Genomic DNA, 18,933 nt, shown 5'->3' with positions numbered 1-18,933 from the left:
ATCTTGCATATTCAAAGCATCCTGTGCACAAGCTATCTCCCAGGCCTATACAAGGTAGCACAAAAAGTTATACCAGTAAACTGCACAACCTCAAAAGATACCATTTGTATATAACCTGAACAACTATAGGTGGGCAGTCCTGAGCCTGGACTTCTCTATAGAATAATTTCTAGCTCAAAAACTTGTTGTAAGAATTAAGTAAGAGAGAAACATTTACTTTTTCTGGATTCAGTTTTTCTTTTGTAGGTAAACACTGTTAGGACTGTAACATAACATTTTGAGGCATTTCTTACAATTATGAGTATGGGTGTGTATTCATTCATTCATTTAATAAAAATTTTTTTGACCATATAGCATGTAGGATCTTAGTTCCCCAGCCAGGGATTGAACCAGTGACCCCTGCACTGGAAGCACGGAATCTTAACCACTGGACCCCCAGGGCAGTCCTAAGTAACGTAAAAGAGTACGTCTAAAACATACGGGCTGGTGTCTGGCATGGACTTGTTACTTCCTTCCCCCAATTTTTACTTCTTTATAATGTTTCTCAACAAGTCCATTCTAAAGGAGATCAGTCCTGGGGGTTCATTGGAAGGACTGACGCTGGAGCTGAAACTCCAATACTTTGGCCACCTCATGAGAAGAACTGACTCATTGAAAAAGACTCTGATGCTGGGAGGGATTGGGGGCAGGAGGAGAAGGGGACGACAGAGGATGAGATGGCTGGATGGCATCATCGACTCAATGGACATGAGTTTGGGTAAACTCCAGGAGTTGGTGATGGACAGGGAGGCCTGGCGTGCTGCGATTCATGGGGTCGCAAAGAGTCGGACATGACTGAGAGACTGAACTGAACTGAAGGTCACTTGGGAAACTGAAAAAGTTCAAAAGAGTCATTTCATAGGAGTCTTTGCTCCTAAATTAGTGATTTAAAATCTCTTGCTGTCAATTTGGGAGGAAAGGAAAAATGGAACAAGCAAGACATATCCAAAAGCCCTCTGTTCAAAAGTGTCTCCTTTGAGGATGGTCAACTCTAGCCTCTGCACTGGAACCACTAGTGGAGACTTTAAAAGTACTGATGCCTAGGTCCAAACTCAGACTCTGATATCACTGTCTACAACAGAGCCTGGGAAATGGGCTTGTTAAAGCTTCTCAGGAGATTCTGTTGCAAAGGAAGGATGAAAAATACTCTCTCTACACATGACATACCTGGAAATCAACTGATTTCTTAACATTTTTTGATAAAGGTGTTCATCTCTTGCTCCACCCACTTCCATGTTAGGATACTAGTAATTCACACCTTAGTATCAGTTCACTTTAATTAGATCACATGTTTCCTTCCTTCGAGATGAAAATTTTGAAATGAAGAGAGTGGACAAAGGAGCAACAAACAACAGACAGGAAAAACATCTCCCTATTTCATAATCTATGAACAACACTCCTACTCAAAGGAATTTCAGGATTTCATTTATGTCCCCACTTCTAAAATTTCACATTCCTACTTGCGATGAATCAAAATACAAAATATTTTAAATTAAGAAGAAGCTTAAAATACTAAGCTTCTTCTTAATTAAGAACATGAGCCCCCATCCTCACATCCATTCATCTCAACCATCTAGTACAAGAAAACCAGAACTAATATCTTATACTTTATATCCAATAAAATTTCTCACACCTATAGAAGGGTGTGAGGACACTGCACTAAAGTAGAAAGAATATTAGACTTGAGGCTCTGAAAGCTTGTTTGACTCCCAGGTCGATCCCCTACTAACATTTCTGGGACTTAATTTCTTCATCTCTACTAGGAGATTAAGGTAAGGATTGAATAAAATACTGTAAGTAAAAACTCCTGGAACATATCAGGCATTCAGTAAATGCTATTGAACTAAAAACTCTCCAGGAAAGGGAAGAATTAACTCATATCCTACCTCTGGGCTGCACCTAGAAAAATCTAACTCCCTGAGATCATAAAAACTGATGGCTACTGTTGCTCAGTGATAGTTCAATCTGACATTATTTTAAAACTACTTTTTAAGCAACAGATCCCAATCACACTTCTCTAGTCAAAATACTGGTTTCTTTAGATTTTTCTCATTGGACTCATTTCTAAATCCATTAATGATATTTATTACTTTTCCCTAAACTCTGTTTTTATGGTTTCCTTCAAATTGGGAAGCCTGTGATAACTATCACTTTCCATTCTACTATCGCTAATTAAAAATTACACAGCTAGACAATCTAGTAAACTTGGTGGGCCACCTCAATAATTAGTCCTCCCATCCTCAGCTCTAAATACGCAGGCACATGTGGCTAGGTCCATACATAGCCAAAGATCTTCCACAACATGTGCCACAAATAACTAAAGTTATTTTTTCCATGTCACCCTTCCCAAGACTTCCCAAGTCTTAACCAAGAATATTCATATGTATTATTAAACATGTTTTTGATGTGAGATTTTTAGATCATCTTCCAAAATCATCATGAAAAATATTAATCATGCAACTATCAAAAAGTATTTATTTAGCACTTAGAGTATGTGTGCAGGGGGTAGAGGTAATTACTCAACAACTAAGACTTTTTTTTCACATAATTGCATATTTAAAATTAGCCTTCTTGAACATTAAACACTCTTGTTCAGTTCAGTTCAGTCACTAGGTCGTGTCCAACTCTTTACAACTCCATGGACTACAGCACGCCAGGCTTCCCTGTCTATCTCCAACTCCCGGAGCTTACTCAAACTCGTGTCCATTGAGTCAGTGATGCCATCCAACCATCTCATCCTCTGTCATTCCCTTCTCCTCCCACCTTCAATCTTTCCCAGCATCAGGGTCTTTTCAAATGAGTCAGTTCTTTGCATCAGGTAGCCAAAGTATTGGAGTTTCAACTTCAGCATCAGTCCTTCCAATGAATATTCAGGACCGATTTCCTTTAGGATGGACTGATTGGATCTCCTTGCAGTCCAAGGGACTCTCAAGAGTCTTCTCCAACACCACAGTTCAAAAGCATCAGTCTTGTTACTTCATTCATTTTTCACAGTCAGTGATACCAACTGTCCTTATATAACCTAAGCATTAATAATAGGAAAACCTTTTCCACTGTTAATCATTTTACTGAAATCATACTTCCAGGACACTTGACAGCCAGTATTCATATTCCCTGAGAAGATACACTCTGAGGAAGACACATTAGCCAAAAGAAGATTCAAGCAACAAATCTGGGCTTTGGGAAAATAAAAAACTTCAACATCCTCATATCTACAAACATAGAAATCAGCTTCATTTTCTCATTTTCTGAGATTTGGATATGCTTTGGGGTTGTCATCTGATCCCATATAAATACTAAAAAAAAAAAAATTAAGTTGCAAAAACTGGTACCAGGTTACCCTTACTTGCATAATAGATTGCACAATTAAAGCACATATCAAAGATATGAGGGAAAAAAGCAGTAACTATCAAACTGTTCTGGCACTGACTCAGAGAAAGACATAAATTATACATCACGACCAAGCATATATACATATATATATACACCCACGGACGGAGGAGCCTGGTAGGCTACAGTCCATGGGGTCGCAAAGAGTCAGACACGACTGAGCGACTTCACTTTCACTTTTCTTTTCATATATATATGCCAAGTTTCACAAAATAGTATTTATCCTACTTTATGTAATTCTACTTTAGTTTCAGCTCTTTAGTTCATTAAATTGATTTCACAACCACTAACGCACTGAGATGGAGAAGGCAATGGCACTCCACTCCAGTACTCTTGCCTGGAACATCCCATGGACAGAGGAGCCTGGCAGGCTGCAGTCCATGGGGTTGCGAAGAGTTGGACACAACTGAATGACTCCACTTTCACTTTTCACTTTCATGCATTGGAGAAGGAAATGGCAACCCACTCCAGTGTTCTTGCCTGAGGAATCCCAGGGACGGGGAAGCCTGGTGGGCTGCCGTCTATGGGGTCACACAGAGTCAGACACAACTGAAGCAACTTAGCAGCAGCAGCAGCAGCAGCAGCAATGCACTGAGATATACTTTTTGAAAAACAGCCATCTAAAGAGTGAAAGGGAAAATATTTACTCCTGGGGCAAGTGTCTTTGCCTCAAAACAAAGACATTTGGTCTTTGATCTTAAACTAGTACTTATTTAACTTAAGATATGTTACAAAGAAATTTAACTTAAGATATGTTACATTAAGGTATATTTAACTTAAGATATGTTACAAAGAAAAAGAAATCCAAGAAGGCAAAGTGGTTGTCTGAGGAGACTTTACAAATAGCTGAGGAAAGAAAAGAAGCAAAAGGCAAAAGAGAAAGGGAAAGATATACCCAGATGAATGCAGAGTTCCCGAGAATAGCAAGGCAAAATAAGGAGGCCTTCTTTAGTTAACAATGCAAAGAAATAAGAGGAAACCAATAAAATGGGAAAGACTAGAGATCTCTTCAAGAAAACCGGAGATATCCAGGGAACATTTCATGCAAGAATGGACCAAAGAGAGGACAGAAAAGGCAAGGACCTAACAGAAGCAGAAGAGATTAAGAAGAAATGGCAAGAATACACACAGAAGAACTATGCAAAACAGAGGTCTTAATGACCCAGATAACCATGATAGTGTGGTTACTTATCTATAGCCAGACATCCTGGAGTGTGAAGTCAAGTGGGCTTCAAGAAACATTATAATGAACAAAACTATTGGAGGTGATGGAATTCTAGCTGAGCTATTTAAAATCCTAAAAGCTGATGCTGTTAAAATGATGCACTCAATAGGCCAGCAAATTTGGAAAAACTCAGCAGTGGCCACAGGACTGAAAAATGTCAGTTTTCATTCCAATCTCAAAGAAGGGCAGTGCCAAAGAATATCCCAACTACTGTATAATTGCACTCATTTCACATGCCAATAAGGTTATGCTCAAAATCCTTCAAGCTAGGCTTCAGCAGTATGTGAACAATGAACTTCCAGATGTACAAGCTGGATTTAGAAAAACCAGAGATCAAATTGCTATCATCTGCTGGATCATGGAGAAGGTGAGAGAATTCCAGAAAAATATCTACATTTGCTTCATTAACTATGGAAAAACCTTTGACTGTGTGATCACAGCAAACTATGGAAAATTCCTAAAGAAATGAGAATACCAGACCACCCTACCTGTCTCCTGAGAAACTTCTATTTAGGTCAAGAAGCAACAGTTAGTACCTTACATGCAACAACCAACTGGTTCAAAACTGGGAAAGGAGTACGTCAAAGCTGCATATTGTCACCCTGCTCTTTTAACTTCTATGCAGAGTCCATCATGCAAAATGCTAGGCTGGATGAATCACAAGCTAGAATCAAGATTGCCAGGAGAAATATCAACAACCTCAGATATGCAAATGATACCACTCTAATGGAGGAAGGTGAAGAGGAACTAAAGAGCCTCTTCATGAGGGTGAAAGAAGAGAGTGAAAAGCTGGTTTAAAACTCAGCATTCAAAAAATAAGATCATGGCATCTGGTCCCATCACTTCATGGCAAAATGAAGGGGAAAAAGTGGAAGCACTGACAGATTTTATTTTCTTGGGCTCTAAATCACTGTGGATGGTGACTACAGCCACGAAATTAAAAGGCAACTGCTGCTTGGAAAGAAAGCTATGACAAACCAAGACAGTGTATTAGAAGGCAGAGACATCATTTCACTGACAAAGGTCTGTATAGTCAAAGCTATAGTTTTTCCAGTAGTCATGTACAGATGTGAGAGTTGGACCATAAAGAAGGCTGAGTGCCGATGATTTGATGCTTTCATGTTGTGGTGCTGGAGAAGACTCTTGAGAGTCTCTTGGACTGCAAGGAGATCAAACCAGTCAATCCTAAAGGAAATCAACACTGAATACACGTTGGAAGGACTGTTGCTGAAATTCACTGGACACCTGACTGCAAAGAGCTGACTCACTGAAAAAGACCCTGATGCTAGTAAAGACTGAAGGCAAAAGGAGAAGGGGGTGGCAGAGGATGAGATGGTTTGATAGCATCACTGACTTAATGGACATGAATATGAGCAAACTCCAGGGCTTCCCTGGTGGCTCAGATGGTAAAGAATCCACTTGCAACGTGGGAGACCTGGGTTCTATCCCTGGGTCGGGAAGATCCCCTGGAGGATGGCATGGCAATCCAGTACAGTATTCTTGCCTGGAGAATCCCCATGGACAGAGGAGCCTGATAGGTTACAGTCCATGGGGGTGCACAGAGTCAGACACAATTGAAATGAGTAAGTGGCAGGAGATAGTGGAGGAAAGAGGAGCGTGGTGTGCTACAGTCCATGGGGTTACAAAGAGTTGGACACAACTTGGTGACTGAACAACAAAATATTACAAACTGAAAACTACTTAAAATTTTTTAATTGAATATTTCACACAGTTTATTAACATTAAGATCAGATCCTCTAAGCCCTAAACTATGATGTCAGAAGTTTAGTTCCACTCAGAGTTCCTGTTATAAAGAATTTCTGAAACCCCTATGATGTGTTTTGGATGTACCCAAGAATTCACCCTGGCTGTTGCTCACTGTTACAGCCAGTAGACTCCACAACTGCCACTTTAGTACAACCTCTGCCACCATAGGTAGAACCTGTTATGCTTCGGTGGTAAGCGAAAGAGAATATTCTTTCCCTCTATACCTGTGGAGCAACAGGAGGAGAGAAGCCCAAGCACCCAGGCACAGAGACAGCTGAGACAGGTCCTCCAAGTTATACCCACAGCCCTTTCCCTTTGCTGGGTACCCATGCTGCCAGGTGGTGGCTGCTTAAGAAGGGGTTCTAGAACTGAGAACACACATTACCACAAACCACACTCCCTCCCTGCTCTGGGGAGGATTCCTTTCCCCATGATGAAGGTGAATCCCCTTCCAGGAGTTCCTCATCCCAGGACTTCCACTGTCCTCAGTTCATCAGGTACATCTGATATGAGAATCCCAGCTGTGGAGAGGATTCAAGCCTTTTCCCCAGTAAGCCCTCCAGGCCCTCCATGTCAGTGACTGCATATCTAGATTTAATTCTACATGTCAGGCACAATCTCAGTCTGGGTACAGCCCAGTCAGAACATCTTATAAACACAGTACCTACTCAGCGTTCTAACTTTGAGAATCTTAAGCATGTTATTTAGGGAGCTGATTCCAATAAAGTCACTTCAAGACTTTTACTTGTCATCCAGCCACATCTTTTAGTCTAAGTTTTGCCTCTTTCCTGCTATCATGCTTCCAGGAACATAAATAATATTCTCTCTAAGATGACTGTTAATCAGGAAGCATAGGTATCTAATTTGCTTATTTAGCACCCAAATATATTCATTCAGAGCAGAAATTGCAGTTATAGTCAAACCCTTTTAAGGTTCTTGTTCTGGTTTTCCTGCACAGAACAGCCTCCGAATCCAAAGGAACAGGGGTAGGGTGGAGGGGTAGGGGAGAGTTTCTAAAAATGGCTCAGCTTGCCTCTCATATTTCTTCCTTAAGTATTGTATCTGGAGGCTAAGAAGCAAAATATGTGGATTACATATTTTAATCTTAAGGTGAGACATTTTTAATTTACCCTCTAGAAAAATAACCACCACCCCCTCCCATTTTGGGGACTTTATAATAGTGGTTTATAGTTCATCCTAAGGGTTACAATAAAACTTCCTGTAAGAACTTGGAAATAGGTTGGTAAGAGTAGTCTCTGATTAATAAACTTTCAGATCAACACAATGACCAGAAGAGAAGTTTAGTTATCTTTGAAGAAAAAGAGTTGTTCAGGCCTCTCGAAATCAGATTGATTATATTCTCTGCAGCAAAAGATGGAGAAGCTCTATATAGTCAACAAAAACAAGACCAGGAGCTGACTATGGCTCAGATCATGAACTCCTTATTACCAAATTCAGACTTAAATTGAAGAAAGTAGGGAAAACCGCTAGACCATTCAGGTATGACCTAAATCAAATCCCTATGATTATACAGTGGAAGTGAGAAATAGATTTAAGGGCCTAGATCTGATAGATAGAGTGCCTGATGAACTATGGAATGAGGTTCGTGACACTGTACAGGAGACAGGGATCAAGACCATCCCCATGGAAAAGAAATACAAAAAAAGCAAAATGGCTGTCTGGGGAAGCCTTACAAATAGCTGTGAAAAGAAGAGAAGCAAAAAGCCAAGGAGAAAAGGAAAGATATAAGCATCTGAATGCAGAGTTCCAAAGAATAGGAAGAAGAGATAAGAAAGCCTTCTTCAGTGATCAATGCAAAGAAATAGAGGAAAACAACAGAATGGGAAAGACTAGACATCTCTTCAAGAAAATTAGAGATACCAAGAGAACATTTCATGCAAAGATGGGCTCGATAAAGGACAAAAATGGTATGGACCTAACAGAAGCAGAAGACATTAAGAAGAGATGGCAAGAATACACACAAGAACTGTACAAAAAAGATCTTCATGACCTGGATAATCATCATGGTGTGATCACTCATCTAGAGCCAGACATCCAGCAATGTGAAGTCAAGTGGGCCTTAGAAAGCATCACTACAAACAAACCTAGTGGAGGTGATGGAACTCCAGTTGAGCTATTTCAAATCCTGAAAGATGATGCTGTGAAAGTGCTGCACTCAATATGCCAGCAAATTTGGAAAACTCAGCAGTGGCCACAGGACTGGAAAAGGTCAGTTTCATTCCAATCCCAAAGAAAGGCAATGCCAAAGAATGCTCAAACTATCGCACAATTGCACTCATCTCACACGCTAGCAAAGTAATGCTCAAAAGTCTCCAAGCCAGGCTTCAGCAATATGTGAACCGTGAACTTCCTGATGTTCAAGCTGGTTTTAGAAAAGGCAGAGGAACCAGAGATCAAATTGCCAACATCCACTGGATCATGGGAAAAGCAAGAGAGTTCCAGAAAAACATCTATTTCTGCTTTATTGACTATGCCAAAGCCTTTGACTGTGTGGATCACAATAAACTGTGGAAAATTCTGAAAGAGATGGGAATACCAGACCACCTGACCTGCCTCTTGAGAAATCTGTATGCAGGCCAGGAAGCAACAGTTCGAACTGGACATGGAACAACAGACTGGTTCCAAATAGGAAAAGGAGTATGTCAAGGCTGTGTATTGTCACCCTGTTTATTTAACTTATATGCAGAGTACATCATGAGAAACGCTGGGCTGGAAGAAACACAAGCTGGAATCAAGATTGCCGGGAGAAATATCTATAACCTCAGATATGCAGATGACACCACCCTTATGGCAGAAAGTGAAGAGGAACTAAAAAGCCTCTTGATGAAAGTGAAAGAGGAGAGTGAAAAAGTTGGCTTAAAGCTCAACATTCAGAAAATGTAGATCATGGCATCCAGTCCCATCACTTCATGGGAAATAGATGGGGAAATAGTAGAAACAGTGTCAGACTTTATTTTGGGGGGCTCCAAAATCACTGCAGATGGTGATTGCAGCCATGAAATTAAAAGATGCTTACTCCTTGGAAGAAAAGTTATGACCAACCTAGATAGCATATTCAAAGCAGAGACATTACTTTGCCGACTAAGGTCCGTCTAGTCAAGGCTATGGTTTTTCCAGTAGCCATGTATGGATGTGAGAGCTGGACTGTGAAGAAGCCTGAGCACCGAAGAATTGATGCTTTTGAACTGTGGTGTTGGAGAAGACTCTTGAGATTCCCTTGGACTGCAAGGAGATCCAACCAGTCCATTCAGAAGGAGATCAGCCCTGGGATTTCTTTGGAAGCAATGATGCTAAAGCTGAAGCTCCAGTACTTTGGCCACCTCATGCGAAGAGTTGACTCATTGGAAAAGATTTTGATGCTGGGAGGGATTGGGGGCAGGAGAAGGGGACGACAGAGGATGAGATGGCTGGATGGCATCACTGACTCGATGGACGTGAGTCTGAGTGAACTCCAGGAGTTGGTGATGGACAGGGAGGCCTGGCGTGCTGCGATTCATGGGGTCACAAAGAGTCAGACACGACTGAGCGACTGAACTGACTGAACTAGTTTACTGACTGAAATGCTTACCAAAGGAGGAGTCAAATTGAAAGTGGGGTAGGAAGAAGACCAATACAGCTACCTATAGAAAGAATAGACTCTCCCAGGCAGACTCCCCAGACAAGATCTCCAAGATTTCTGAATCACTCACAGACTCTCCCTCATGGGAGAGTAATGTCCCAAATGCATTTGGGCCTGATTCATCCAATGCCATTGTCTTAATTCAATCCTCACCAAGCAGGCTTCTTGCTTGTTAATTCCAGAGCAAGCCTGCCTACATGGAAAGAAGGCACTGACCATACAGATTTGGACTTATCCATCCAACCACAGATAGGAGCTGAACCGACCTACCCGCAGATGCCCAGCCCTTGCCCTAGGCAACAGAGATATAGTGGAGAATTATACATTTGAGGTCCTTGGAACTAATACAAACAAATAAATAAGGAAATTAAAGCTAATGATAAGAACTATTACCAAAAATAAGCTGAATAATGGACTAGATAATTGCTGGGGGAGGAGATGAGTGTTTTCAGAATAAGGATCAGGACTAGCTTCTTTGAGAAAGTAACATTTAATATAAAATTAGAGGGTGAACCCCACTCTGAACATTTTCCAAAAGCATCTCTCAACTAATCTAAGTTATATATCAACAGGATGGTAGAGAAGACCATGACGACAAGATTTAGAACAATCAGTGTGAAAGGTAGTTTGAGGTGTGTAGACAAGTTAGGTAAGGGTAGCTCCTTTTTCTGTTCTTGCCTTTCACCAACCATAGCACAGGTCCCACCCCACTCCCAAAACCTGCTCAACCCTCTCCCAGGTTTGTGCCTCCAAATATCAGAACTGGACCGTGCCTCTAGCTCACTATTTGATGAGGATCCAGAATCTACCAGATCAAGCTAGAGGATGAGTGTTTCTAGGCAGAGTACACAGGAAAAGCTATGAGGCAAGAACAAGCCTAACATTTCTTTGGCACTTTCAATCCGCTTGGAGCTTTATAAACAAGGGGAAAGTAATAGGAGACATAGACAGAGAAGTAGGCAAAGACAGAGCCATAGGAAGAGAACTGGATTTTATTACAAGCCAATAGGAAGCAAGAGAGTTGTTACATGACTGATTTACATGTTTAAAAGATCTCATGGCTGCTATGTAGAGAATAAACTGCAACATAGTAGAAGAGGCTCTAAAAGTAGCCCAGGCAAGCAGCAATGTGTCTTGACCAGGGTGGCAGCAGTAGCGTAGGGGAGAGGTGAATGGATCTAGGGCATATTTTGAAGATGGATCCCTAGAACTTCTAACAGACATATACACGGGGTGTGGAGTCATGTTCTGGCTTGGCAAAAAAAGTGGTGCCTTTTACTGAAATTGGGAAGACAGCATTGGGGAGGCATTCAGGGCTTGTCAATGAGCATATTGGTGTGAGATGCTCACTAGAGACAAAAGATGTCTGTTAGGAAGTTGGGGCTCCTAGAAAATGTTGTGATGGATATACATAAATTGAGAAATTATCTGTGCCCAGATGGCTGGACCATAAAGAAGACTGAGCACTGAAGAATTGATGCTTTGGAATTGTGGTGATAGAGAAGACTCTTGAGAGCCCCTTGAGCTGCAAGGAGATCAAACCAGTCAATCCTAAAAGAAATCAACCCTGAATATTCATAGGAAGAACTGATGCTGAAGCTCTAATACTTTGGCCACCTGATGTGAAGAGACAACTCATTGGAAAAGACCCTGTTGCTGGGAAAGATAGAAAACAAAACAAAAAGAGGGTGGCAGAGGATGAGATGGTTAGATAGTATCACTGACTCAAAGGACATGAATTTGAGCAAACTCTGGGAGGACAGAGGAGGCTGGCATGCTATAGACCATGGGGTGCAAAGAGTCAGACATGACTTAGCAACTGAACAACAAGATGGTCCTTAAAGCCATGGTATTCCCATCCTTGTGATTTTTTTTCACTGTATAATAAATAAACTGAGTAATTCACCAAGGCATAAAGACAACCTGGGATGCCCCACAGCAGATGGCTGGCTTTGCCCTGGCTGGGCCTGACTGTCTGCTTTACATGCACCTAACTTAAGAGCTGCTTCTACAAGGATGTCTTTCTGTGATTCCACATGTAAAATTCTGTGACCCAGAGCCCTTTTTTTCTTGCAGATCCAATGTGGAAATCTGAAGAACTGACATGTATTTAAAATATTTTTTAATGCATCTAAACGCTTATTTGGTTGATTTAAAAAAATATTACACAGAGGGGAAACTTAAATAAGTAGATTGGGAGACCAAAACAAAACCCTTGTGTCAAGAGAGCCATAGCTCACTCACCAGAGCTTTTTGACTTTGGATTCAAGGCAGAAGGGCTCTATTGTTAGACTTATTATTAGAAAATTCTATTATTATAGAATATTCAGAGACTGTTGGTTAAGTCACCCGATAAACTAAGTATCAAAGAAAGTAATAACAGAACTCCTAGAATTAAGTTAACATAAGACAATTTCACTTTACCCCTTAAAATGTTATTAACTAGTCTGTGACCACTGTGTTGCCTTCCTGCTCTCCAGGGCTCCACTCTCAGCAGGGCAGACAGACCACACAGTGGGACAGAGCTAAATGGAGGCAGTGAGATGCCTTTTGAGTGAGAAGGTAATAGGCAGTTCCAATGAGAATAAGTAAACTGCCCTACAGGGGATTTCTCTACACTGAACAAAATCCTGGTTGACATACAAACTTCATGTTCCTATATGGAATGAAAATTTAAATTTTTACCTGCATACTATTGACGCAATTAAATATAGTTAGTTGACACATTGTTTTTAGATGCCCTTAGCATTTTTAGTGGAGTCTTCTAAGGAGATTTCCATCCCCCCATTCTCATTTATCATTTACCACATTTTCTGTGTAAATCTGAAAGAGTCTGGGCTTAATTGGGCTTCCCTGGTGGGCTGCTGTTTATGGGGTCACACAGAGTTGGACACGACTGACGCAATTTAGCAGCAGCAGCAGGCGGCTCAAACAGCAAAGAATCCTCCTGCAATGTGGGAGCCCTGGGTTCGATACCTGGGTTGGGAAGATCTGATTTTAGAGAGCAACAGTTAACTTTCCTTGCAAACTCAACCCTGCATTTCCTCATGGTAGTCACAGAAGAAATGCAACATTAGCAGGAACAGAGGAGAGTAGGTTTGCTGAGGAGCCCCCGACTTCCTTCTATCTCCAATCTGGAGAAGCTAGAGGGCTGGTGGTGGCGGTGGTTTAGTCACTAAGTCGTGTCCAACTCTTGCGACTACATGGACTGTAGCCTGCTGGGCTCCTCTGTCCTTGGGATTCTCTAGGCAAGAATACGGGAGTGGGTTGCCATTTCCTTCTCCAGCTACAGGGCTGCTCCTCTGATTAAAGGGACTGTACAGCAGGAACTGATATGCGGCAGGACACCACACTCTGCTGCCACAGGGGGGAGACCAGCCAGCTCGCACTCCAGTAAAGCTTGTTCCCAGCCATCTCTGATACCCTTTTGGTGCTTTCTCCTCCCTAAGAACCTATAGAAAGAAGATCACCCCACCTGCTCAGCCTGGGAGAGGCCAAGACACCTTGGCATTCTGGCCTTTTTGTTTTTTCTCTCTAAAACCCCTCTCCTTCCCTTTCTTGAAAAGTCTCTCTTATGGAGTAGCTGGGCCCCAGATTTGCTGAGCCAGCCTGAGAAGGCTGAGCTAGATCAGCTCCAGGCTTTGGGGCACCTGTGCTCCCTCAACTGTCCTTTCCCCTCACGATGATGGCTGCATCTGATAAGTCACTTAAGCATTAAGATCCAAGAATCTGTTTGGTCTTTGGTTGTAGATCATTTGATATGAACCAGTTTAGGCAGAGGAATTCTCCTTAGGATCTCACCTAACTGACTAGAAAGTTACATTGGGGTTTGCGGCCAATGCTAGGGTATAAATCTGCCTTGCTTTTTTGCCCACCATTGACCTGAGTGTGTATTTCCTTTGGGAACCTGGAAGAGAGAAGTGGCCATGAGAGGGCAAGATTCCCTGTATCTTGAGATCCCCAGGCCAAAATCTCTATTATTAGCACTCTTTACTAGCATCTCCATTTCATTATTATCAACAGCGAGGCTTCTGAAGGGCTCAAGAAGTCACACACATTCTTTTAATGTCTGAACTTTAGATGAGTTGTTATAAAAGCACCTTTGTTCTGCACGATGCATTGTACCTGGATGAAAGAACTCATTCTAAAAGGAAAACAGTGCCCTCCCCAACCATGCCAGAATCCATTGTTTGCCACAAAGGCAGCATCGACTTCAACAGGAGGTAGTAATCACATACATATACAATCATGGCTCAGTTTGCCTTTTTTTTTTTTTAATCTATGAGAGTCTTTAGTAAACCTTTTGTAATATTTTTATTCTTTACTACTGATTTCTATGGCACTGCACAAAAATGCCCCCCTGCTTTCCTCATTTCTCTGCATTATCCCCTGAGGTCAGTTTTATTTTAGGTGCTCAGTTCACAAAGTAAAACCAGGAAAGAAATCTGCCCATGTTTAGCTACAAAAATAATAGTTTCAAACCTGTTGTTCTGATTTCCTTCTTGGATGCTTTCTCACTGAGAATTACTGAACTCAGGCTCTAGTTACTGCAGCCACCTTCAGGCTTGTCTGGAACGGACCTGAGCCCAGAGACCTTCCTTACCTTTAGTTGAACTAGATGCACATCCACATGCTTGCTGTCTGAGTCCTGCTGGACTGAATAGGTTAGGTCTCGGACCCTCTCTGAGGTCATCCGGAGCCAGGTCTCAATCTCAGGTAAGTGGAGGACAATCTTCCAGTCGGCTCCTGTATGTAATGGGGGAGGCTTTTCGTACTGCTGGTCAGGATCCATGTCCCTCATCACCTCTTCTCCTTCACCCTGCTCCACAGTGGGGGTCAAGTTGATGGCCATGGGTGAAGCATCAGTAGCCATGGGATCCAGGTCCTGTGACCTCAGAGGGGAAAGTGTCACGCTCATGGTTAACATGGAGAAGTCTAAACCTTACTTCTTTCCAAAACAGCTGAAAGGCAAGAGGAAAGAAGAAAGCAAAAGTCAGACAAGATTGCCAAATAAAGGAATGATACTTCGCAGAAGAAACAAGGTTTCTAAATTAAGCCAGCTTTCTAAATTAAGAAACCATAGCTCATAACAAAAACAGAAAGAGGTGCTTTGAGTTTTTGAGTTTCTACCAACTAGATCCAAGATTCAGCATAAAACAGGAACACAAAACTGTATAGTATTGCCTACCCCAACATCCATTCTCTTCTTACTCCTTAATAACAAAGTCCTAGTTTTCAGTTGTGTATACATTTGCCAAGAATTTAAAACTACATTCCCTGCCTCCAGCGGAGCTTGCTGTGGTCATGTGGCTAAGTTCTGACCAATGAAATGCATGGTTTCTTTTAAGATAAAGTTGATTAGTTTACTAATGAGCTGACTATGTCATTTATCTTTTTCTGTAACCAATTTGACATAAAATAACTGCTCAAGATCTTATACTTCAAACATTTTAAACAGACATTATTTTTTAGTTTCAGGAAAAACTTCTTCTACTCGGGGCAATGGGTTCCTTGTCCTTTTCTAAGTCTTTTTCTAGTTCTATGCATTCAAGTCAGTATATATCCTCATTTCCCATAGATGAAAGGCAGCTGAATATAAAATGTGATTACCAGAAAGTAGCTATATTTCTTTATATTCTTAAGATTAACTTAATAACAAAAACAAAATTATTTTACCTATAAACATGGAGGGGGAATAAACAAAAAAGTTCCCAGTTTGACTTGGAATATGTAACATCCCATACAGGAATGAGCACGGGGAATAAAAAGACATATTGAAATGACAAAAGCCTTAAGAATAAGTTATTCTTATGACATATTATTTCAGAAGCTTTCTAAAGCATACTCCCTCTCTTAATTTCTTAATTTTGTAAAATTACATGATAAGGGGGTTTACAGACGAATTTTTGAAAACAAAGTAATTTGCAAAGAGCAAAATATTATGTTATAAGGTAAGTTTATCACATTGGTACCTGCCTTAGAAAATGGTTTTAGGCTTCAACAGCTTTTCTACACCTGATTGCAAGAGGGAGAAATCCACACCCCATATTTTTAACCACTCTCACATGTAGCCTTTAAAATAACAATAATACTAGACTTGACTGTTTTTAAAAAATTAACAGAATCCTGCTCAAACTGTTTCAGAAAATTGCAGAAGAAGAAAAGGTCTCCATCACCCTGATACCAAAACCAGGCAAAGATGCCACAAAAAAAGAAAACAACAGGCCAGTATCACTAATGAACATAGATACAAAACTCCTCAACAAAATTCCAGCAAACAGAATCCAGCAACACATTTAAAGGATCATACATAGTGATCAAGTGGGCTTTATCCCAGGGATGCAAGGATTCTTCAATACATGGAAATCAATCAATGTGATACACCATCTTAACAAATTGAAAGATAAAAACCATATGATCACCTCAATACATGCAGAGAAAGCTTTTGATAAAATTCAATACCCATTTATGATTAAAAAAAAAAAAAAACTCCCCAGAAAGTAGGCACAGAAGAAACTACCTCAGCATAGTAAAGGCCTTATGTGACAAACCCACAGCAAACATTATTCTCAACGCCAAAAACTTAAAGCATTTCCCCTAAGATCAGGAACAAGGCAAGGGAACCCACTCTCACTACTATTACTCAACATTTGGAAGTCCTAGCCACAGCAATCAAAGAAAAAGAAATAAAAGGAATGCAGATTTATAAAAGATGAAGTAAAACTCTCACTGTTTACAGATGACATAATACTATACATAAAAACCTTAAAAAATGCCACTAGAAAATTATTAGAGCTAATCAAGGAATATAATAAAGTCACAGGATAGATATAAAAGTAATACACAAAATCCCTTGTATTCATATACACTAACAATGAAAAACCAGAGCGAAATTAAGGGAAAATCAATTAGAAAGTATAAAAATTTCACTGAGAGGGATAAAACTCCAGAAGAGTGAGCTTTCTTATGTTCAGTCACTCAGTTGTGTCCAACTCTTTGCAGCCCCTTGAACTGTAGCCTGCCTGGCTCTTCTGACAATGTGATTTTCCAGGCAAGAATACTGGAGTGGACAAGGGAGTGCCATTCCCTTCTCCAGAGTATCTTCCCAACCCAAGGATCCAACCCAGGTCTCCTGTATTGCAGGCAGATTCTTTACCATCTGAGCTACCAGGGAATATGTATTATTTACACCAGATATGTCAGTAAGACTTTCCAGAGGAATAAATATGGAAGAGTCTCCCTTCTGGAAGTTTGGATATTAAGACTGATAACACAGATATGGTTATATATGTAAAGGACAAATAGAGTAGATTAAAACAAATAAAAACATTAAAGAAAAATGTACTAACAGCTGATGTGCAACACACATAAGTAAAGGGCAAAGAAACCTTATATTCAAGCTGCAAAAGCAAAATTTTTCTGTATCTACCCTGTGACTCAGATGGTAAAGAATCTGCCTGCAATGCAGGAGACCCAGATTCAATCCCTGGGTCAGGAAGATCCCCACGAGAAGGAAATGGCTACTCACTCTAGTATTCGTGGAGAATTTCATGAACAGTAAAGCCTGGCAGGCTACTGTCCATGGGGTTGCAAACAGTCGGACATACTTGAGCCACTAACATTTTTCACAAAATTTCAACCTGCATGGGATGTTTCTATATTTAGTTGCTCAAACTGTAAAGAGAATTCCCATGACCCAATAAGCAAAGCAATACTTTACTTGAAGTATATGTCAACTTCTGTCTATTTGCTTTCCTTCACGTACAGCTTTGCCCCTGGGGAAGGAATACCGTATGTGTTATAACAGCAGAACAAGTCCAGGAAGTGGCATAAAATTGATTAATTACCCATTTTCATGGAACTAATTACAATAAACATTTAATTTTCAATTCCAGTAGTTCGCAACTAAATGTACCACCCATGGATAACCACCCTCTATTTCTGATTTTCACAAAATTACATCTGATTTCCGAGATAAATTAGTACTTTAAAGGAAAACTGTCTCGTATTGTAGAGATCTACTATAACAAGCTTCATATGCATTTTTCCTGCCCTTATCTCAACTAGTCAAGCTTGCTTTGCCATCAAATTAATTACTCTATTTGAATGCAAACAAATAGGAAATTCAGCACAACTCTATATATTCTTTCAAATTCTAAGTTTTGCATTTTTCTTTTACAGGGGTTCATGCAATAAGATTCCTTTCCAGTCACAGATAAATTTGAGGCGGGGCTGCGGGTGGGGGGCGTGTTGGGAAGCCAATAGACCACAACTTCTGATGATGCAAATGAAGCACTGATTCAAGTACATACGGATACCTACGCAGTTATAACTCTGGCTCTGAAGCTGTACGAGAGGAATGATCCACCAGCTTTTTGGAACCCAATGACCTCCTGTTCCCCTCCCCCATCAAATGCTTATCTGTGGTCACCTTTCCAGCATTAGAGATAATACCACCTTTATCCCAGCTGCTGTTAAAAATAACATAGATCAAATCCTTTCCTTTCCACAATCCAAAGACGATTCAACATTTAAAGTGCAAAAGGCAAAAGCAGTAAGGATTTTAAAACTTTTAAAAAAATTTTTGCGGGAAGGTTTTTCTCACCATACTCTATTTATCATCCTACAGAAACTGAAGAAACATGCCATGGGTTGCTCACTAACAAGGACTGCTGCTGCTACCTCCCTGACAGTCCACAAGTTTTCAGTCGAAACCTGACGTTAGCAGAATATATTCAATGTGAATAAGACATTTAAATAAGGAGTGTGTTCTTTGACCAAAGTAGGAAGCAAAAAATGCAGCTACACATGCATCAAAACTGCCCACCTCTTTCTCCTATCTCTTGTGATTTTCTCTGTTAAATAAAACAAC

At 40.6% G+C, this 18,933-nt stretch overlaps 1 protein-coding gene across 2 annotated transcripts in view; it reads right to left on the bottom strand.

Annotated features, from left to right (window-relative positions):
- Positions 1–18,933, bottom strand: part of AKAP6 (A-kinase anchoring protein 6) — a 501,319-nt gene that overhangs the window by 379,376 nt on the left and 103,010 nt on the right. The window contains exons 1-2 of one of the 2 annotated variants that reach the window (XM_060401786.1): positions 15,250–15,298; positions 14,665–15,022 (exon numbers count right to left, since the gene is read on the bottom strand). In XM_060401786.1, coding sequence (XP_060257769.1) covers positions 14,665–14,988 — 324 coding nt within the window. In that variant the 5' untranslated portion in view covers positions 14,989–15,022; positions 15,250–15,298. Of the gene's footprint in view, positions 1–14,664; positions 15,023–15,249; positions 15,299–18,933 lie in introns of those variants that run through there. The other variant, XM_042235676.2, reaches the window with a different exon arrangement.

This window comes from Ovis aries, chromosome 18, assembly GCF_016772045.2.
Source record: "Ovis aries strain OAR_USU_Benz2616 breed Rambouillet chromosome 18, ARS-UI_Ramb_v3.0, whole genome shotgun sequence".
In the NCBI taxonomy this organism is placed as follows: Eukaryota; Metazoa; Chordata; class Mammalia; order Artiodactyla; family Bovidae; genus Ovis; species Ovis aries.
The sequence above is the reverse complement of the archived record's forward strand: the minus strand, read 5'-3'. Positions and strand labels throughout refer to the sequence as shown.